Here is a 23419-nt window from a genome sequence, read left to right on the forward strand (position 1 = left end):
AAGTGGAATTGCAGCTTTTTCATGCTCCTGTGCCTTTAATTAAAGTTTCCTGTTTGTAGAGCCCGCCTGTTTAATGCTTTGGGATGAACTGCCTGTTCTTTGTGCCTGGAATAGCCTATTTTAATTGCCACAGTGTTAGTTCCATTCATGCTGGGTAGAGGGAGGCTTTTTTTCTTTCCTTTTTTGAATAGTGAAATACCACTATTTCACTATTAAACTGCAAAAGAAAAATAAATAAAAGGAAATGCATAATTAAAGCCAAGTTTCCTCTACTGGAATCAAAACCGACAGGTCCTAGAAGCAAGAAACTGTTAATTAACACTGGAAAGGACCTTTATAATACAGTGCTTGGAGTCTCCCCTTTAATTCCACTTTCAACTAATCATACTAACCAATGCCTCAGCAGTGCTAAAGCAACCAAAGGTTTTGAAAAATGACTTTGGAATGCAGTACACGGATGGGTGTGCCTTTTAGTGATCTCTGACATCTCAAGATTTATTTTTCACATATTGGAAATGAACTAGAATGACACTTTTAAAAAGTGGTTCTTGAAAAGAAAGGATGAAAGAATGGATAAGACTGAGTGTTCAATATTTCTTCTTTCCATGTAATAAATTCTCAGCAATCACTAAAATAATCTTCAAAGTCCATTTCATATTAAATATCCTCAGTCATTAAAAAATCCTGTTCAAATCTTATTTAGGAACATATATATATGTATATGGCCATATATATATATATATGGCCTTAGAGTTACATTGTTATATGTATTCTTCACCAACCTTTGTCAATGACATAAGAGAGCCCAACTTCACCACTATTTAACATTTGCTATTTTAATTTAGATGTAAAAGAACAGTTTCTTTCCATACTGCTGAGGGACAAAAAGAAAGTGCCTTAATAAATAAGAAATGCAAGCAAAACATATATTAAACTATTATGGAAACACTTAGAAAAATAAGTGCTTAATTTTAAAAATAAAACGACAATAAAACATTGACAAGCTGTGCGTTTATGACCCCATTTTTAAAGTAAAAAATAACCCCTATTTTTTGCAGCACTTTCTCCACAAAGGTAGGAACTGACTTTGACTTTATCTCATCTTAAGGGTTTATAATAGAAATGACCTGACATGCACATCCTAGACCTTTCACATTTGTGTGTCATGAGCTTGCCTTCTTCAGCCCAGCAGCCATGATAAAAAGTGTAAACGCACCATGCCTGTCAATCTTAAATAAAAAAAGACCGGAGTACCACCACTTCATCAAGCAGACACTAGTGCGAACCCTGAATCTTAATCATTCACAAAGTTAATAACCGTACTGTCGTTTCTCTAGAGACTTCTTGGACCTGTTTTCTCACAAATGCCATATAATCTTCGCCTGCGACAATGTATAGATGTTTGAATGTAGCTAATGACCTTCCTACAACTAAATATATGTTTTCCGTCATGACTTTGCTACGCCTATTTGGGTGCACAATGAGATGAGCAACTGTTTTCAGCACAAATTGCTGGGTATTAATCAACAAGGACCATGCTGGGTTGGGATTTGCACAGGGAGAAGGGGAAGAGGAAGGGGGGGCGACAGCAGGGGCTCGCTGTCTGAACAGCATCATATAAGAGAAGCTTCCCTCCTATCTTACTGAAGCATTCATAGTTTAGGAATTGGCCTTGGTAATTATACTACACTTTAATATACCTCAGCCCTCACCTGCATTATCAAAGACTCACAGGAGAACAATTGTACCAGTGGCATCAGAACAGGACGAAAGAACAGCCTATCTGAATCAGGCCCAATACCTATCTTAGTACAGCGTCCTGTTTTCACAGTGGCCAACCAGATGACTGGAGAAGGCCACAAACAGGAACTAAGAACAGCAACACTCTCCGCATGTGCGATTCTCATCACTAGTATTCCGAGACATCAGAAATCCCTATGGTTAAACAAGGCTGGAGCATATTGCAATGCAATTCTGGGATGTCTTGGCAACGCCTTTTACACAGACCACATAGATGCATCTATCAGTGTAAAAATGGCGGCACACTTAGATGTGCCTTTACTCCTCTAAACATTTCCCAGGGGAAAGCAATGAATTCCTTCCCATTCACCAAATAATTACATTGATGTTTTAAAGTGGTATATCGGATGCCATCTGATCCTATAGTTTCTCCTTAGAGTGGATTACACAATCTGCTGATTTCTTTCCCTCTGGCTTGATCTCAGCTAAAACAAGATTCCCACAGAGAATACCAGTCTTCGGTTTTTCTGCCCAGATGCCAAAGCACGTGAAGAAGAGGTGAATCCATAGAAGCTCCAGATATCCATACAGCAGAAGTCATAAAGTTCAAGTCATTATTTCCCTTTTTTTATCCAGGTCAAAGGCATGAATACAACAAGGCATTGTTAGTTGTGATGGGCAAAACTGAGTGTCTGTTGATATAACAGGTCAGGTTTTTTAAGGCCTTTGTCTATGCAGAGTTATAATAATGCAGAAGCCTGATTGAATAGAAATCGAGGGGCAGGGACAGAGACACAGAAAGAACGAAGGGGAGAAGAGATACGTGTCAGTAATGTCACAAAGTCAATACTGTGTCTACAGAGGGGAGAAATGCACACAGCTTGCCCTTTGAAAGCTTCTCCATATCTTTGTATTTAATACTGTCAGAGTTGAGAACACATTTTAATGGAGTTTAGTGGCAATTGAACACATTCATTCACACATTCCGTAAGAGGAAGTGCCAGGAGTTTCTATCCTAGAATATCCAGGTACACTGGAGACGCCTTGGCCAAGTTCTGAAGGAGGCAGTGGATTTCTTTGATGTTGAGCCTCATATGAGGCTCCCGCTGCCAGCATCCCAACATCAGATCATAGACTTCCTTTGGGCAGGTGCGAGGTCGCTGCAGGACACGGCCCTGAGTAATACACTCAATTACCTGGAGTAAGAGAGAGAGAGAGAGAAGAGAAAGGACAAGGAGCAAGCCAATTTATTCTTTCTTTTATTGCTGATTTGGGCAATTAGTCAACACATCCTGAGAGAGTCACCCACCTCCCAATTTACATGTGCCAAACACTTCTGCACTCTTATCTTCCTATAAATGTTACACTTCCGGCAAATGGATCCAGCCAAATACACTGCCTTTGAGACCATCTACCACCACAGCCCAACTGCATTTTTAAAAGCATATCATTTGTACAACAGCACACACCTCATTGTTTGAGAGCTGATACCATGGCTGTTTGCCGTAGGTAAAGATTTCCCATAGAACGACTCCAAGGCTCCAGACATCACTTTCCGTGGTGAATTTTCTGTACATTATGCTTTCAGGAGGCATCCAACGAATGGGTAACATGGTATGTCCACCAACCTGGATAGAAGAGTTTGAAAGAATTTAAATGGTTTTTGTGGGAAGAAGTATATGGAGAAAGGGACAATACATGTTTTAAAGGTTTTGCAGTGCAATATATTATTTCCTATTATTGTGAATTTGTGTCTCATTAGTACATCCTTCTGCTTCTTGTTATCTCCTACAATCTTCATCAGGGATGGATGGATTCTTCACTTCCAAGGCAACATTCTTTGAAACTTCCAGGGACTTTACACTATAGTCCTTTACTTCTTTTGCAAAGTATCAGGAGAGCCAAAAGTCTGACCAAGATTTATGGAGCATTTTCTTCCAGCTGTATGCCAGAGTTTAGCAGTAGAATATGGATGTTTGGAGCATACAACTGCATTCAGGGCTACTGATTTACTTGTAGAAAGCACCTCTGTATGCACTTAAAGACATGGAGAAGTGTTTTCTCAAAAAGGAGCCATTGTTGACTTCCTTGAAATGAAGGCATATATGCCGGTTACATTTGTTCTTAAATGCTTTCCTGGTTAAATATGGTGGACAGAAAATGTATCAACAGTTTGTGGATTACTCATTTTGTTTCACTGCACAGAATATTTGACCATGGCAATCACTGAAGATCATCTTAAACCAGGTTGTACCAATAAGGAGCTTTACATCTTACACACAAATAGGCACACAATGGATGGTATTCAACTAAACTGTGGTCAGAGTAGACCCATTGAAATGAATGGCCACGACTGCATTAGAGCCATTAATTTCAATAGGTTTACTCTGAGTAAAACTTAATTGCTTACCACCAATTTTCATTCATTGGCTGTTTGCTCCAGATTGGTTGTGCCAGAACACAAAAATGACTAAAAGTCTACAAGCAAAGGATTGGCTAGTGAACATACACATGTCTAAGCTCTCAAGTCAGCATGTTTCATAGCAGAAGCCACAGCTGGCAGAATTACTCTGCACTGCAACTTGAAAAGGTGCAGCAGTCCAATTAGCATCTAGGCCAGCGGTTCTCAAGCTGTGGGTCCCCAGATGTTCTTGGACTACAACTCCCATCATCCCTGAGCTCTGGCCTTGCTAGCTAGGGGTGATGGGAATTGTAGTTCAACAACATCTGGGGACCCACAGGTTGAGAAAGGCTGATCTAGGCTCTAGGAACAGCCAGCTACACACTTTCCTTGGACACATCTGGGCTCTAACATGAATGAAGCAGACCGGCCACTGCTCTCTGATGTTCCTGAGACATCTGGGGGCTTCCAGAGCACATGAAGGATTGGTATCAAAGGTGTCAGAACCAGGATGTGTAAAAATACCCATAAATGAACTAATATGATCTGTGGCCGAGATCTGTGTGGAGAGTATAGTGTTACTAATGCATTGCCAATATGCACACCAGACACAAATACAACATTCAGTTTCTGACCCTTGCTCTAAGATGCGAAAGCAAACTGCTATCCTTGGCTGCATTTCCTCGGTGGGTGGGTGAGGATTCATTAGGAGGTTGAAAAAATATAGAGAGACCCTTCGAAATCTGTGGCTACACACCAGAGCAAAGGGCAAGCACCATTACAACATTATTAGTTGCTAGAGGCTTTTGGTTCATTAAATATTAAGTGGCTCTTAAGCCTGTTCGTCACGTGGCATCTATGACTGCTTTGGCTATGTGGGTTTTATGGGACAGTCTTTAAAAAATTAATGAAAGCTGGTTGTAAAACACGGTTCACTCTTTTATTGAGGTTTTGTTTTGATTTAAGCTTCTCGTTATCATAAGAAATGTAAACGCCTATTAGAAAAAGAAGGGCACCTTTCTTCTTAGTGGCTTCCCCATAGTTAGATATGCCAGAAGAATAACATACACTAAATGGAGGAGCCTCATTTGAGACATAGCTACACACATACAATCGCTACATAAAGATGCTTGGGCTGCCTCAAGGTAACAACAGAAATGTTTTTATTCATAACTATAGATATAAACGGGATGCGGGTGGCACTGTGGGTTAAACCACAGAGCCTAGGACTTGCTGATCAGAAGGCTGGTAGTTCGAATCCCCGTGATGGGATGAGCTCCCGTTGCTCGGTCCCTGCTCCTGCCAACCTAGCAGTTCGAAAGTACTTCAAAGTGCAAGTAGATAAATAGGTACTGCTCTGGCGGGAAGGTAAACGGCATTTCCGTGCGCTGCTCTGGTTCTCCAGAAGCAGCTTAGTCATGCTGGCCACATGACCCGAAAGCTGTACGCCGGCTCCCTCGGCCAATAAAGCGAGATGAGCACCGCAACCCCAGAGTCGGCCACGACTGGACCTAATGGTCAGGGGTCCCTTTACCTTTACTACAGATATACACACACACACACACACACACACAATTAAGGCACTTAAGCTACTTAACTCCCAGCCCCCTCTACTGCACCATCCTAATCATTTTTGTTGCACTGAACTTCTGAACTGTGGAGTCTTCCAGAGTGTTTGTTGTGGGGGAGGAAGAGAAAGGAGATTGTTAGCCGCTTTGAGACTCCTTAGGGTAGTGATAAAGCGGGATATCAAATCCAAACTCTTCTTCTTCTTCTTCTTCCCTTCCAACTCTACAATTCTGATACCTCATGCTAAGCTTATGAACAGCTGTTGTCTAATAAACAAGATATAAGTTGTATAGCCTTTTATACACTAAACAGTGATTCATATTGGTAAACAAGAAGCCTCATGGTTCTCATCCCTTCTCTCTTCAGAGTTAGTTCATTGGCTTTTTAATGATCACAGTTTGGCTATCGCTTTAAATAGACAGATATAATTCAGCATCTCATATTGATGCTGTTCCAGCATTCACTACTTCCTTGTAAGCCAATTTGGGCAATGTTCTTTGCACAGGAATATTACTTATTTCAGGGTAATAGTCATCTTTTCAGTCTTGAGATTTTTAATTTGTGGTATTGTCAAATATACAAATACCACAGATTCTGCCCTCCCCACAATCCCTGCTTACGAAGGCTAAAAGAAAGGCATATTTTCTCCAAAACGATGAACCGTTTTTCCAATCGGTGCAATATTTTCTGGTTGAGAGGACAGAAAAGGTAAGAAGGGGATATTTGGTCTGGAAGATACTCATCTGGTTTCCTTATCAGCTCTTCACTCCCTGTTACAAAGACACATTAATGTTGGTATAATGGTGATGTGTCATTTAGCTCGGCATGCCATTAGTTTTAAACGAGAAAACTCATTCTCTTCCCATTCATGCCCACTCTGCTTCTGCAAGGGCAGAAAACACTGCCTGCTTTTGAGGGAGTGTGCTGTAAAGACAGCTATGGCACTGCATACTAATTGACACACTTTAATGATTTCTTTCCCTATTGCTCTCTCCTCCCTCTCTGCTCGCTGCTCCCCTGACTTGCCGGTTCCTAGCACATAAGGCTTGCTACCATGGAAACTAAGTCTCTGAATGTGCAAACCTCACCACATCAACATCTTGAGCATACTGCTGGTGAATTTCAAAAAGGTACATCAGGCTAGAGGATAGGCAAAAAGAGGGGGGATTTCCTTCATGGGCAGACTGTTTAGGGTCCTGGCAGATTTATTATGGCCAAGAGATCAACGTCACACATATATCCCACCAACATATTGTGCTAAAATGGTACATTATTATATTGCACACGCACCCTGCTTACTACGCAAGAAACTAGCAGATCCATAACAGACCAGCAAATCTACTTCTCTTTCCTTTACCAAGGTGGCAACCCCTTAAAGGCAGAGATTCCTTCCTGCGTCTGGGGAAGTTTAATGACTCAGAATAAATGTGTTCCTGCCACTGGTACAAGATGTAAGCAGTACAGATGCCAATCTGTGAAAACATTCTATTGAGTCAATTCAAATGATGCCTGAGAGATCTACAGGTGCTACCCAATCATAAAAATCAGAACCAGAGGGAAGCTGACTCAACAGGTGGACAAGGCCCTCTGCCAGCGGGGTGATTAAGGGGCAATGGATAAGGCTGGGCTGGAGCTATTTGCCAGAGCTCACATGCAGTCCACTGCAGGGGCAGGATCCAAATTTTAAAAATAAATTGGACTTGGAGAGCAACACACAGTTGGAATAAATGCACTGTACAATCATCATTTTATCCTGCTCAGTCATTTGTAGGCAGGATGGCTAGGGCAGAGGAGCTACAGTTGCCGCCATTCTGAACAATGGGACTGTCTCAAATTCCTGCTGCTAGTGGTTTAAGTCTAATTGAGAGTGTTTCTTCTCAGGAAGCTAAATATTATTATTAATTTTATTGAAAATAAGCTTTAATAACAAAGTTCTTCAAAACAGGACTGCCCACCGCACCCTCACTGTTCACAGTAAAGACACTTGGAGTCCCTTAGTGAAATACCTAAGCATACTTTGGGGGTTAACAATAAACTTGGGCTAACTTCAGATGTGGGACACGGGTGGCACTGTGGGTTAAACCACAGAGCCTAGGACTTGCCGATCAGAAGGTCGGCGGTTCGAATCCCTGCGACGGGGTCAGCTCCCGTTGCTCGGTCCCTGCTCCTGCCAACCTAGCAGTTCAAAAGCACGTCAAAGTGCAAGTAGATAAATAGGTACCACTCCGGCGGGAAGGTAAACGGCGTTTCCGTGCACTGCTCTGGTTCGCCAGAAGCAGCTTAGTCATGCTGGCCACATGACCTGGAAGCTGTACGCCGGCTCCCTCAGCCAATAAAGCGAGATGAGCGCCGCAACCCCAAAGTCAGCCACGACTGGACCTAATGGTCAGGGGTCCCTTTACCTTTACCTAACTTCAGGTGTAACTACAGTTTAGCAATGTGTGAACAAGCCTTGCACTTCCTCTTTCCTCCCACCTTCATGAACTGTTGAGTTACTTCCTTTCTCAGCCACATCACAGTTTGCAGTTACACCTGAATCATCCAATTTGTATTTGCCCTCCAAATAAAGATAGGAAGTCACAATGTCAATGTGGTTTGCCATCTTGGTTTTGGAGTGTATGTGCACAGTTTTGTTGGCACACTATGGACTGCATGGAAGAGAAAGAAATTTGTTGGCCCACTAATAATACTAAGCAATATATATATATATATATAAAATGGTTTGTTTTACAAACCATGAGTTATCAACAAGTTGTTCCACGGACAATGAAACAAATCATGATTTGTTGCTCCAAAATATGGTTTGTTTTCTAGCTGCTCTTGCTTCACATCTTTGTAGTTTAGAGAGCTCTTGGGTGGGGTTAATGGATGGAGGGTGTTATGTTCACATGGAATGCCAAGCCATAGTAAAAACAGATCAAGGTTCATAAGCAAACAAACCACAAACTATGGCTTCATATCACAGTTGGTTTGCAGTAAATAAATCCTATTTAAGCTGATGGGCAGGGCTCACACATAATGCTAAACCATGGTTTAATAAACTATAGGTCAATATACTGTGATTTATTGTTATTTGTAAATCAGAAAATGCAAGGGGGGAGGGGAAGAGTCCATGGTGTGGTTATGTGTGAACCAGCTCTTACTGAACTCTATTTAACAGTTCCTGTTTTCCAGGAATCTGAGCACCATATTCAATAAATAAATGGTTCATTCTGAGTTTGGGCTCTGGTTCAGTTTCATTCCCACAACTCACACCAGCAGGACTCCTTATTGACCTTGTTACCTGCCTTCAGCCATCAGGATAGGGTGGGAAACAAATGGCGGTGGGGGGGCTCACAATAAAAGTATATTTCTTTGGCAGATAAGAGGGTAATAGTACAATGCATTGGAGTTTGTAAGCAAGCAGCAATAAACAAGAGGAAGTTTGGGATGATAAGCAAACATTTTGTTTGGTTTGCATTTTGGAGGGAAGTGGAGGCTTCGCTCCTCAGAAGACAGTCAACTTTGATCTTTAAATAACTTCCTCCTAATAACTGTAATTTAACCTGCCTGTGCCCAGCAGTTCTCCGGATTCCTCTAAGACTCTGGGTGGTTGCTTCGCAGAAGGCAGCAGAGAGTTTCTATGTAATTATAATTACAGCTGCAGAGAGCTATTCGTTGAGCTTTCAAATCTTGGTGCCAAAAACAACATCTCTACTTGTGAGGGCAGACTCCTGACATGCCAGAGACACTAAATTAAAACTCACAATGCACAGCGATAATAAAGCCGCTGTTCCAAGATTGGCACAGGAATTAAGAAGGGTGACATCTGCTTTCCCCCGAACCGGAGCTTTCAAATTCACCTTCATTCACCATGCTCTTCCATTCATTGCAGTGCCATCTAAACAAATACTTTCCCTTCAATAATTCTACAGGTGCCTAGTATAAGAGGGCAATGATTTTATTGGATGCAGAGTTTCAGGGCTCCTTCTTGCCTCCAACCTGTGCAAAACTTAAAATTACCATCACCTAGAATGGAACATTTTTGCCCTCAAGGGATTGGCTCGGAATTTCTATATGCTTCTGTAAGGATCACCCAACAAATTCCCAATTGCTCACAAAAGATAGTGTCCAGAGCATATTGGTTTCTTCTTTATAGAAGATTTGCTAGGTTCTCAGTGCAGATCTAATTTCTATTTTTCGTGGCCAAGTTAGGATCAGTTAGCGGAAGTGGGGAAGGGGAGCGATGGACAAAAAAAAAAAAAAGACTTTCCCCCCACATTTCCTCAACATACATAGGCAATGAAAGCAAATTTATAACATAAGAAGTCTCCTTTCTGTGTGGAGGGATGCTACCAGAAACTATTTTCCAGCATGCTTCAGTGGCCACTTGTAGTAAGCTCTTTGGCTTCTAGGCCAGGGCATAGCTGTCAACTTTTCCCTTTTCTTGCGAGGAATCCTATTCGGAATAAGGGAATTTCCCTTAAAAAAGGGAAAAGTTGACAGCTATGGGCCAGGGTCTACCTTCCTACTCTCCTTCCCAGGCTTTGGGGTGGCTTTGTGCTAAAACTGGCACCAATGGCAGCTGCTGTGCTGGGGCTTCTGCAGCTTTAATTAACTATTAAAAGTGTAAGAGCCCTGCACACCTTTGCATATGGCCATGCTGGCTGGGCCCAGTCCAGCTTGGAAGATCAACCTCACTCCACTCCCACCTTACACCATTCTTTGCTACCAGAGGCAACAGCATAATCCGTCTGCAAGCCCCTGCTTTACACAATCCTCACTTCATGTCATTTTTATGTCCGACGACTCTGGGGTAAATGAACTAAGAATACCGCGAGGACGGGGAATCATTGAAGGTGGGCTAAAAATAAAGGCAACCACCGTGCTGTGTAGCAAAATTAAAGTTTGAGGCTGAAGGAAATCTCCACGCGGTGTTGAGAAAACAAAGGGTGTTTATTGCTAGCAATAATGGCTCAGTGCGATCATTCTCCGAAAGCTGAGCAAAGCCCAAAAAGCTGGGGCCTGCTAACATACATACTGTAGCTGTTATCTGTTAAAGCAATACATATGCATAAATGTCCTCCAATCTAAAGTAACAACACACTACTAATTATACAGTGGTGCCTCGCAAGACGAAATTAATCCGTTCCGCGAGTCTCTTCGTCTTGTGGTTTTTTTATCTTGCGAAGCACGGCTATCAGCGGCTTAGCGGCTATTAACAGCTTAGCGGCTTTAAGAAAAAGGAAACAAACTCGCAAGACGTTTCGTCTTGCGAAGCAAGCCCATAGGGAAATTCGTCTTGCGGAACGACTCAAAAAACGGAAAACTCTTTCGTCTAGCGAGTTTTTCGTCTTGCGAGGCATTCGTCTTGTGGGGCACCACTGTACAATGTATGATCTTTCCTTCATTACCTATTCATTAGGCAAGGAATCAAAGGACTCGCTCTTGTCAAAGGTAGACACTTGAAAATGTTGTTTACAACCTTGGGAGTAAAGCTTCTCCTAGCACAAGATAAGGCACAAGGCCTCTAGCCCCTGGAAAAAAATAAAATCCCTCTGTCATCCTCTAGAATAGATCCTGACATGACGCAATGGCCGAACCAGGCTGTGACGTTGGAGCGGAGCTGAAAAGCACATGTGGGGGAAAGAGCTAATTTCATTTGAGTACCAGTTGCCAAAATAGCATCTAATAAAAAGCCTTCAAACTGTGACAGTTCAATATAAACACCCACAAGGATGCCTTGGCAAGCTGCTTGACTCGTCACCAGCCTGCTCCTGCTTTTCCTGTGCGAGACCTCGACACAAAACTCGCCCACATAGGTATGCAGCTGCGTAGTGACAGCGGAGACCTGCAGGTGCCTGTGAGTACTGCCATTTCGGAAGGGAGAAAGAAAGGCAACTTCTCCCTTGCTTGAAGTGTTCTATCGGCAGCTAAACCTGCTGCCATTATTTATAAAAAGAAGGGGGAATAAAGAACCCTGTTGCCATACATCGACTCTTTTTAATGTATAGACGTTTTATACTAGAAATAGGCAGTGAAGTCACCCTTTGGGCTTATTACACTGCCATTATCGTTAACAAACAGCGGAGTCACAAGGAAATCTACAACGCACCAAAACCAGGGACAGATTATTGAAAGGTTGTAAGATGGAAGGCAGAGCACAACATGCTAAGGAATGATTTCTTTTCTTTCTTTCTTTTGCAGTGCACAGATGGCCTCTCAAAATCCTCTACCCTATTTGTCAGCAGAGAAACTGATGGAGTGGGGCATTTCACTACATTTCTCCATGGGGAGGGGAACCTCTCCAAATTTATTGGGGTACGGCTCCAAATTTGCAGTGGCAGTACCACAGACAGTCAGTCAGTCTCTCTCTCTCTCTCTCTCTCTCTCTCTCTCTCTCTCTCTCTCTCACACACACACACACACAGAGTGATTTTTTCGGGGGGGGATGCAGGGGTACCACTAAACATTTTGTGAATCTAAGTTTGGCCTCATTGAGGGACAGTATTTCAATATGAGTCGGAAAATGAGAGTACCCCTAAACATTTTTAAAGAAAAAAAGCACTGCGTGCTCTCTCTCTCTCTCTCTCTCTCTCTCTCACACACACACACACACACGCCTGTTGCACTGTACAAGCACATCCTTCAGCACTCTGTATTTGTGTAAAAGGCAGCTACTACAAAAATGGCAGGGAGGAAACTCCATAAAGTGGCCTTTTAAACAAACTGAGGGTGGGGTCCATGGGCAAAAAAATAAATTCCCCAGAAAATGTCTACTGAATAATTTTGCTTCTACAGGGAGTAGCTAGCTCTGAGCCTCTCATACTGTGCTGGAATCTGCCATTCTACTAAGAAGTACAATTCGTGCTGGAGAATCTAAGATTAAAACCTAGCAAAAACATAATAACATTTATGGAAAAAGTTAACTTACTCCAGGAAGTATTAGCTTGCTACCAAAGCACAAAACAACCCCAATGTAGAGCACCCTTTAAGCCTCCAAGCAGTTAGAGGAGCGTGCAGAAGCTCAGCAGGTTACACCTTCTTGGTAAACAGGGGGAAGGTTTGCTTATTTTGAGTCAACCTGGTGACAGACAAAATCAGATTCCTATGGTGCAATAAACAACCTGATACAGGTCAGTGCGAAGTACAAGTATCCGAGTTCTATTTTCCATTCATTTGTGTGTGCCTGCGCTATTGTTATATTTTGTTGTGGCTTAATTTGTGACAGGCTTTGACTTTCTGGCATTCAAAAGGGGTTGGACTTTTTCCCATCAAGGAAGAAAGTGTACCTCTTACAAAGAAGCTGTGATTGCTTCTATTATCTAATATATACACACCTTAATATTTACTTAGTTACACTTACTCTTAGGGGGGGGGATTACATGTTGATAAGAAGTCTTTACTGGTTTTGGGAGGAACTCAAAGTGTTTTCCCTCAGGGCTTTTCTTTTATCCTGCAAGGCAGCTGTAGGTGACTTTGAATGAAGTAGAGGGGAAAGGGGAAGTTTAACCATTGCCTTTCCAGTCACTTGTCCTCCCTAAATCTCCCCACCCCCATCTGTGCTAGAAAAGATACCGGGCTCTCACATCTTTGGCCCTGCAAGCATAAAAGGAGCTTAGGGCGACTCTGAGTAGACAAATGGCTAACAAGAAAAAGGGGACCCGTCCTTTGCAGGCAGGTGTCTGATGAAACCCAGAACTGCTTTCACACTTTAACAAACGATAGCAAATGACACGTTGAAATTCCATCCCCACAACACAAGGTATTTCTCAGTGGCCATGAAATGTATGTGTAATGGTTCTAGGGGTTGCTTGTGCGTAAGCCGGCGCAAACACCTGGCTGGATTGCCTGAGTGAACCTTTTCTGTCCGGACAGCCACTCACCCGTGGCTGTCTCAATCGCTGGCAGAATCCGGCAGTGGGCGTTTCTTAAACTTCTTCCAGCAAAGAAGCTCTTTGACGCCTAGTCTCCTCCTACTCTCTCTGCTCGAAAGCCTTCTGCGCAAGGAGGGCGTAGGCAGCGGAGGACCTCTACTCCCCCCGCTGGTCCCTGGCAAGGAGTCATGGGACCGCCTCGCCGCTTCCCCCATCTGCCCCCCTTCTCCACTGGTGCTACGCTGATTCTCTTCCCCAGAAGATGGGCTGCCTCTCCCAATCCCGGGACGCTTTCCGGAATCCCTCTGGATCTTGCTCTCTCCCTCCGGCACTGATGGCAGTTCCCTGACAGTACGTAAATGAAAGTAATGTGTCAGGGGATGGTTAGTTGCTTGTGCTTAAAATTGTGCCCCTTCAGAGTTTGTGCGACCCCACAAACCTCTGTGTGTGACAGAGCTCCTCAGACATGTCTGCTCTAGTCACTAGTAGAGTCTGACAGTGGCTGTCTGCGGAAGCGCTTCCAGCAAAGAAGTTCCTTAACGGAAACGCGTCTCCTGGACTCACGACGTGGCAGCTTCCGGCGCAGCATGGGTCTCCCTGCCGCTGCTTCTGACACTTCCCCGCTATTTTCGCTCGAAGTGTCTCTCACCCCTTTCTCTCCCCTGCTGCTTCCTGCCTGGGCTGCTGCGTCTCTCCCAGCATTACTGAGACCCTCCTCCAGAGACCCGGCGCTCCCCCTGCTGGTCCCTGCTTTGGCTGTTGACTCTCTCCCAGTCTCTGGGAGCCTTACCACTTCCCTTTCCTCCGATGTCAGTTCCCTGACATCCACCTCCCCTCCAGGGCCCCCCTCTTCCCCGCCCCTACTTTCTCCTCTGGGCGGTGAGGAGCTGAAACCCCTAAAAGAATCCTCTTCATCTTCCGACGTCTCGAACAATTCCCTCCATCGGTCTTCGTTCCGACTCGCTGAATCCTCTTCCACCTCGGAATCAGCGAACCCCTCCAACTCTTCTTCGTCGTCGGTGGTGGCGAAGTATTCCCTCCGGAACCTCGCCACTGGCTGGGGTTTTCTAGGGAATCTCTGATGGAAAGTTTCAATCAAAACCTCGTCATCTACCTCCTCTGCCCTGACCCAGGTGTTTTCCGACTCCGGCTCCCCTTCCCACATTACCAAATACTCTACTTGCTCTCCCCTCCACCTGGAATCGAGAATCTCCGCTACATGGTAGCTGTGTTCTTTTTCTTCCATAGCTGGTCCCCTATTGACCCTCCCCTCTCTGTCCCCTATATACGGTGACAGCAATGATCTGTGGAACACTGGGTGCAACTTCATGTGGTTCGGTAACCGGAGTCTGAAAGCCACTGGGTTGACCTGTTGCGTGACTTCAAATGGGCCCAGTCTTTTAGGTCTTAACTTCTTACAACCTCCTTTAAATGGTAACCCTTGGGTGGACAGCCACACCTGGTCCCCCACCCTAATGCTTTCCCCTTCCCTTCTGGTTTTGTCTGCCTGCCTCTTATATTCCTCCTTCGCCCTGTTTAAATTAAGTTGGAGCTGGCGATGGATCGCTTCCATTTCTTCAACGAACTGTTCTGCGGCAGGAACGCTCCAGTTCTCCCCCTCCCCCCCTGGGAAGGCTCGGGGATGACACCCGTGATTGGCCAAAAAAAGGGCTCATCCCCGTGGACACGTTCTCTGCATTGTTATAGGCAAATTCTGCCAACGCCAGCTTCTCCACCCAATCATTCTCTCTGTCATTCACATAACACCTCAAATATTGCTGGAGGACACCATTAGCTCTTTCCGCCTGCCCATTGGTTTCTGGATGACGGGCAGTGGAAAAATTCACCTCTACATGCAATAAGCTCATGAGCTTCCTCCAGAACCTGGAAGTAAATTGTTTCCCTCGGTCCGAAACCACCCTCAAGGGGGCACCATGCAACCTAAACACATTTTCCACAAACAATTTAGCGGTTTCTTCTGCTGTGACCGCATGTGAGCAGGCTATAAAGTGGGCCATCTTGGTTAACAGGTCTACCACAACCATAATGGCTGTCTTCCCTTTGGACCTGGGCAGATCAGTCATGAAATCTATTGCCACTGCCTCCCATGGTCTTTCCGGCGTGGGTAGTGGTTCTAATAAACCTGCCGGTGCCCGCCTCTCCCCCTTGGCTCGTTGACATCGGTCACACCCTCTCACATATTCACGCACATCTTCCCTGACCTTGGGCCACCAGAATTCCCTGGTAACCAGCCACATGGTTTTGTGTTGCCCAAAATGCCCTGCTGTGGGGCTATCGTGCAGTTGCTTGAGTACCTTTTCCCTCAATTCCCCTTCAGGTATGTATAACGCTCCCTTGTAGTACAACGCCCCGTTTCTCTCCTCAAAACCCCCGGGTTTGTCTCCCTCCCTCCTGAGACCCCTGAGTTTGTCCTGGGCGTATTCATCCTGCACCGTTCCCTCTACCAGTTCCCTTTGCCCCACCAAAGCCGCCCCACACACCCAGCGGTCCTCGGGAATAACATGGGTCTCTTCGGGTGCACCCTCTCCCTCCAAATATTCAGGTTTGCGTGAGAGAGCGTCCGCCCTAACGTTCTCCGGGCCTGGTACGTAACAAATCTCAAAGTTAAATTTGGAGAACTCCTGGGCCCATCTCAACTGCCTTTGGTTGAGCACTCGCGCAGTTCTCCAATACTCTAGATTCTTATGGTCCGTGCACACTTGCACCTTCTGTTGTGCACCAATTAGTAGATGCCTCCATCTCCGGAAGGCCTCATAAATCGCAAGAAGTTCCCGGTCGTACACCGTGTAGTTTCTCTCAGATTTGTTCAGCTTTCGCGAAAAGAAGGCACACGGTCGCCACTCTGACCCCTCCTTCCCCGGCTGCAGAAGCAGCACCGCCCCTATGGCTCTGTCCGAAGCGTCTGTTTCGACCCTCAGCTTTTTTTGTAAATCCACATGTAGAAGTTGTTCGTCAGAGGCGAAGGCCCTTTTCAGTTCCTCAAACGCTCGCTCCGCCTCCCCCGTCCAAACAAACTTCTTTTTGCTGCTGAGACAGTCCGTGATGGGCGCCGTCAGGTGGGCGAAGTTTCGGATGAACTTACGATAAAAGTTTCCAAACCCTAGGAACCTCTGCACATCCTTCTTGGTCTTGGGTGTTTTCCATTCCAGCACCGCTTGAACCTTGCCGGGGTCCATGGCCAACCCCTTGTCTGACAAGCGGTACCCCAGGAATTCCACCTCCTTGGCATGAAACTGACACTTTTCCAGTTTCACCCACAGTCTGTTGGCTTGCAGCCTGCTCAACACTTCTCTGACGTCTCTCACATGTTGCTCCTCATTCTCCGAATACACCAACACGTCATCTAAGAAGGCCACGCAATTCTTGTAGAGCAAAGGCCCCAGTACATGGTTCATAAAGGCTTGAAAACACGCGGAGCCTGTTTGTAATCCAAAAGGCATAACGAGATATTCAAATGCCCCCAAAGGGGTGAACATGGTGGTCTTCCATTCATCCCCTTTCCTTATACGTATCAGGTTGTACGCCCCCCTTAGGTCCAGCTTTGTAAAAATCTTTCCTTTTCGCACCCTGGTCAAAATATCATCAATCCTGGGCATAGGAAAAGCCGCCGGCTCTGTCACTGCATTTAGGGCCCGAAAGTCACATACCAGCCTCGGCTTGTCCGTGTTTTTTTTATCCACAAAAAACACTGGGCTACCCCCCGCTGCCTTGGACTCTCTGATGAAGCCTCTTTTCAGGTTCTTGTCAATGAACGCTCGCAACTCCTGCATCTCCCTGTCTGACATGGCATACAACTTGCTTACAGGAAGCTGTGCTCCAGGGAGTAAATTGATCTGGCAATCAAAGGGCCTATGCGGGGGTAGTTGGTCCGCTTCCTTCTCGCTGAACACGTCGCTGAGATCAGCATACTGTGGTGGCACCTTCCCCTTCTCCATCACTTCCGTCCCTGCTAGGGTGGCTTGGGCCCCTGCTGACCCCTTTTCCGCCCTGCAGTGTTCTAAGCAGTGTGCGGAACCGAAGGAAACCACTCTTTGATGCCAGCCCACCAGCGGATCATGTAGGGCTAGCCAGCTCATTCCCAAAATAATGGGAGCGCCTCCCAAGGTGGCCACATTAAACGCTATCAGTTCTGTGTGCCTTGCCACCCTCATTATCATTGGGACGGTCTGCAAGCTGACGCCTCCTCCCAACAGTTCCCTGCCATCAATCGTGGTCACCTGCAGGGGGTTGCTTAAAGGGATAGTCTGTATCTGGTGTTCAGCAGCAAACTCCTTGCTCATGAAATTGCAGGAGCTGCCTGAGTCCAACAGCGCCTTTATTTTTAGGGGGTGTCCATTTTGCAGCTCTAGCGACACTTCAATCACTAGAGCAGGTCGAGGAGCTTCTGGCACTGGCACTTGGGGAAGGGGCACTTTCACTGCTCTTTGGCCCGGCTGCAGTGCCCTGCTGGCAACCAGGCGTTGGCTTTTACCTGCTCCGTTTCTCCCTGCTCTTCTCCCTCAACAGCTCCCACCATCCCTTGCCATTCCTTCCTCTGGGGGCAGACTCTGGCAAAGTGGCCTGGCTGTTGGCAGAGATAGCATTTCCGGGCTCCCTTTCCCTCCTTCTTCGCCCCCTCACTGGGCTTTGAAACTGCGCGCGCGCGGGCTGTTCCGATTTCCATCGGCTCTGCCGGCGGGAAAGCTGGCTCAGGAATGTCTGGAATGCGTAACTCCTTCCAACGTTCCCCTCTCCCTTCCCGCCTCTCCAAGGCTCTTGCCTCCTGGCGCGCTCCAATGGTCAGCGCAGATTTGGTCAGCTGATCCATAGACCCCGCCCTGGGGCTCCTGGCCAGCTCATCTTTCACAGCTGAAGAAAGACCTTCTTCAAATAGCATCTGAATGGGTGCCGCCGATAAATCCCACCCCAATCTGTGAATCAGCATGGTAAATTCAGTCCAGTACTCACGGACAGATCTGCTTCCCTGCTTGCAAGCCATTAGCTGTCTGCGTACCAACCCTTCCTCAATATCGCTGGAAAACATGATATCCATCGCACGAAAAAATTTCATAGTGTCCTTTAGGATATCGTTGTGCGTTGCCATCAGGGGTCGAACCCAGTCCCGCGCCCCCTTCTCAAGATGCCCAATTACGAACGCAACTCGCGATTCCTCATCAGGGAACTCATCAAACTGCACATTCAGGGCATATTGCATCTCAGTCCTAAAGGCATGGTAATCCTTGGGGTCCCCCCCAAACTTCTGCACCAATCCTGGTACCTTTCTGGGGAACTGAGTGGTTCTCCCCTTTTTGTCAGCATCCTGAGCCCTTCTCTCCTCGAGCCTCGCCGTCTGCAGCGCCAGTTGGACTTCCAGAGCTTGATACCTTTCCTCCAAGCTTGGACCAGCTCCAACCCCTGCGTCTCCGGTTCCGACTGGGTTGCTCATGATGCTTTCTCCTGCACAGGCAGCGTACAGAGACTGTCAGACTGCTGTCAGGGGATGGTTAGCTGCTTGTGCTTAAAATTGTGCCCCTTCAGAGTTTGTGCGACCCCACAAACCTCTGTGTGTGACAGAGCTCCTCAGACATGTCTGCTCTAGTCACTAGTAGAGTCTGACAGTGGCTGTCTGCGGAAGCGCTTCCAGCAAAGAAGTTCCTTAACGGAAACGCGTCTCCTGGACTCACGACGTGGCAGCTTCCGGCGCAGCATGGGTCTCCCTGCCGCTGCTTCTGACACTTCCCCGCTATTTTCACTCGAAGTGTCTCTCACCCCTTTCTCTCCCCTGCTGCTTCCTGCCTGGGCTGCTGCGTCTCTCCCAGCATTACTGAGACCCTCCTCCAGAGACCCGGCGCTCCCCCTGCTGGTCCCTGCTTTGGCTGTTGACTCTCTCCCAGTCTCTGGGAGCCTTACCACTTCCCTTTCCTCCGATGTCAGTTCCCTGACATAATGTGTTTTATGCAATGATGTTAATGCAGGCAAGCCCTGAGAGATAGCTCAGTCAGTAGAGCACGAGACTTTTAATTTCAGGACTGTGGGTTGAATCCCCATGTTGGGCAAAAGATTGAAGGGGGTTGGATTCGACTATTCTTGTGATCCCCTCCAACTTTGCAATTCTATGATTATAAGCTGGATCATTCCTTTCCCCTTCTCCTGCAGGCCAAATTTGTCAGATGGATGGGGCTAGCCACCTGTCAATCATCTGGTGTCATTTGACAACTCAGAAGGGGCCCACAACAGCAGCAAGAATACTTATCACAAAATATTGGAAGACACAAGATCTACCCACTTTGGAAGAATGGCAGATGAAGGTGATGGACTATATGGAATTGGCGGAAATGACCGGCAGGATCCGAGATCAGGGGGAAGAGTCAGTGGAAGAAGATTGGAAGAAATTTAAAGATTATTTACAGAGACATTGTAAAATTAACGAACTTTAGAATAATGTTGGATTAAAATTAAGAGGTTTCTAGCTGTAATGGGTTAAAAGAATATGAAAAAATGGGTTTATAGAAGTAAAATTTCAAGATCATAAAAATTTAAGAATAAAGATTTGGGTAGGATAAAGAGGGAAACAAATTGCTGAGCTAATAAATTGAATTGGAATGCAAAAAGGAGAGGTACGAGGGGGTCCAAGAAACAAGTAAATGAAAAATAATTGGCTGTATTTTTTCTTTTTTCTTTTTTTGTTTGTTTTATCCCTTTCTTGTAATGTAAAAATCTTAATAAAAATCTTATTTTAAAAATGACAACTCAGAAGGGGCTCCACTGAACCCCTTTGAAGGCCGGCTGTCAGTGCCAATCATTTGATAACTGCTTAGAGCCCTGTGAATACAAACCACTTGCAAACTGACTTCAGAGTGAGTTTTAAACAGATTTTATCAGTTTTGATTTGATCAGCGTACTAAATTTGTGATATGTACTGAGGGGGAAACAAGAATTACAATATGTCTTGCGGTCTATATATGGTAGCACTTACTTCGGATGTGTGCCGACAATTTAGGCTTGATGTATATAGGACCATAGTGGGATTTTGTGCCTGCTAAGCCTACAGAAATGATAAGGGCTGTGGAATTATACAGAGGAATTATATCAAAGGAAAACACCATCCCAGTTAGTTAGTAATGTGTGATTGAGGGAAGTTTGCTTTCAAATGGGAACCAAACTGAGTTTCTCCTAGTGAGTTCAAGAATACCTTGCAAAGTTGCTGTTTGTAAATCCCCTTGGGATAAATGCTAATGAGTCCCCTGAGTTAGGGGCCAAACAGAAAGAATGGGAAACTTCCTGTCTTAAGGGAATAACACTGTGAGCAGCCAAACACCCCAGACCTCAGCAAAAGAAGGAAATGACCCCCGTCAGTATGAACACCAAACTCAGTTCAAACTGAAGAAGTTCAGTTGCATAAGGCTGCAATTTTGCAAAATGTTGAAAGAACACTTTTTTTTTGGGGGGGGAGGATAAATACTTATTGTCAAGATCTGGGGTTTGCATGCCAAGCAAATCTGATGCTCATAATTTATCATTTTGTTTTCTCTTTCACAGAATAAGAAAGACGGAAAATGCTATATGTCATTCATGTCTTAAGACATAGTTGGCTTGCTTTTAAAAAGAACTATCATGTTTTTACATGTTTCCTGCACTGGACAATAGAAGTACTTTCCCAGCCTGTCTGTTGTACGATTTCAGAGAGGCTCTAAACAAACAAACAAACAAACAAACAAAGCTTTTGTAGCTAGCACCATGCAACAGCACAACATGCCAATTATCCAAAGGTTATCTCTCTCCACAGTTGTCCCTGCAGCATCTCTTAATAGCTGTGCCGACAGAGTGCAGAATATCATTAACAATCTGACAGAGCAGAAGGGGCCGGGCCTATTTGCCATGTAAACAGGCAAGCGGCAGACAATAATTTTGGATGCAAACTAATATCTCAGCAAATCAGTGCAGGCGTCATGGAGTGCCGGTTACTAACACATTAATAAAGATGGTTATGTAGACACTGGTAACCAACACTTGCTTTTCCACTATGCACCGCAGAGCTAAGAGATACACAGATCAGGCAAATGAACAGCTGATGCAACATTCAGTGGCAAATATGCAGTTTCAATAGTAAAAAGACACAAGCTTACTACACGTTCCAGAATCTTTTGCTTTGTCTTGCTTTGATCATACTTTTCCCCAACCTTCCTCCCAAACAACAACGCAAAGAGTAAAAAGAATACAAAGATTTTTACAAAGCAAAACCTTCAAATATCTTCCCAGCTAATTAATTTCAAGGATGCAAGAGACTTCAGATATCTGGGTAAGCAGGCCTGCTTTAAAATTCTGCCTAAATACAGGCAACGACCGATTTATGCACATCCAAATGATAACGCATGGCACAGAATTTGGAAGTGACCCTAAAATGTCACTAAAAGGCAGGAACAGGGGTGGAGATGAACCACTGTTGGAAAGTCAGCACCAGTTAGGCAGCCTGCTGGGGCCACCCCTGCTGTTTATATGGCCTTTGGTGGTTGATATTGCAGGAGGTGATGTTTTCGCTCCCACACTGTTTAGGGCCTTGTACTTGGAACTGGGCCTGGTAGTTCACTGGCAGCCAGTATAGTTTTTTTCAGGACCAGTGACACATGGTCCAATTGGTCTGCCACACCAGCTGCAGCTTCCAGGCTGTCTTTGAGCGCAGCCCCACATAGAGCATATGTGTGGAGCCCAAATGCAAGGTCACTAGAGCATGGCCTACTGCAGTCAGGCTATTCTGGCTCAGAAACAGCTATGGCTGTCCAACGAAAAACAAATCAACTCTAGCTACCGAGGCCACTTGGAATTCCGGTGACAGATCTGAATCAAGGTGCACTCCCAGACCATGAGTGTGTCTTCACGGGGAGTGCAACTCACCCTGCAGACTCACCTAATTCCAGGACTTGAGAACCACCCACCCACAGCACTTGGATTTATCAGGATTCAGCTTCAGATTACTGGCCCCAGTGGCGTAGCGTGGGTTGTCATCACCCGGGGCAAGGCAAGTAATTTGCGCCCCCTAACCCGTGGATTTGTGCCCCCTAACCCTAACCCCCAGATGTTGCGCCTGGTGCGGCCGGCTCCCCCTTCACCCCCCACGCTACGCCACTGACTGGCCCCCATCCAGCCCATCACTGCTTCTAGGCACTGATCCAAATTTTTCACAGCCTCTTCTGGTATAAACGGAACGGTGAGATAAAGCTGCATATTATCAGCATGCCGAAGACACCATGCTCCAAATCCCTGGATGACAACTCCCAATGGTTTCATGTAGATGTTGAAAAGCATGAGAGACAGAATAGACCCCTGGGAGACCCCATGGCCTAAATGCCCTGCAGGCAAGAACAGAACCATTGTAATACAATGGCTCCGACTCCCCCCCCCCCCTGTGTTGTTCCAGAAACCTTGATCAACGGTGTCAAAAACCACTGAGAGATTAAAGAGATTAAGGAGAAAGAACAGGATCACACTCTGTTCCTCTCGCATAGCTTGGTCAAGGTGACAGAGACTGTCTTGGTGCTAAAACTAGATCTAAAACCAGAGGTCTGGATAATTTGCTTCCTCCAGACACACCTGCCACTGGCTGGCCACCACCCTCTCCATCATCTTGCCCATGAAGGGAATACTAGAAACTGGGTGAATGTTTCCTAAAACCTCTTGGTCCTCTTCAGGAGGGGTTGTACTACCAGCTCTTTCAAGGTGGTGGACATAACTCCCTCAAGTGGTGTGGCATTTACCACTCCTAGTCAATCCCCTCCTACTTGATTTCATCAATCATAATGGATGGGGATCAATAGGACATGTCGTTAGCCTCAGTACCGCAAGTGTCCTGTCCATG

General features: G+C 45.6%; 1 protein-coding gene across 8 annotated transcripts in view; it reads right to left on the reverse strand.

The window, feature by feature from the left end:
• Positions 1–1030: 1030 nt before the first annotated feature.
• NTRK2 (neurotrophic receptor tyrosine kinase 2) overlaps positions 1031–23419 on the reverse strand; it is a 180191-nt gene continuing 157802 nt past the window's right edge. For all 8 annotated transcript variants that reach the window (XM_082241540.1, XM_082241538.1, XM_082241536.1 and 5 more), the window contains 2 exons: positions 3210–3368; positions 1031–2936 (listed from right to left, as the gene is read on the reverse strand). In XM_082241540.1, coding sequence (XP_082097666.1) covers positions 2751–2936; positions 3210–3368 — 345 coding nt within the window. In that variant the 3' untranslated portion in view covers positions 1031–2750. The remainder of the gene's footprint in view (positions 2937–3209; positions 3369–23419) is intronic.

Source organism: Podarcis vaucheri (assembly GCF_965113315.1).
Source record: "Podarcis vaucheri genome assembly, chromosome: 11".
Taxonomy (NCBI): Eukaryota; Metazoa; Chordata; class Lepidosauria; order Squamata; family Lacertidae; genus Podarcis; species Podarcis vaucheri.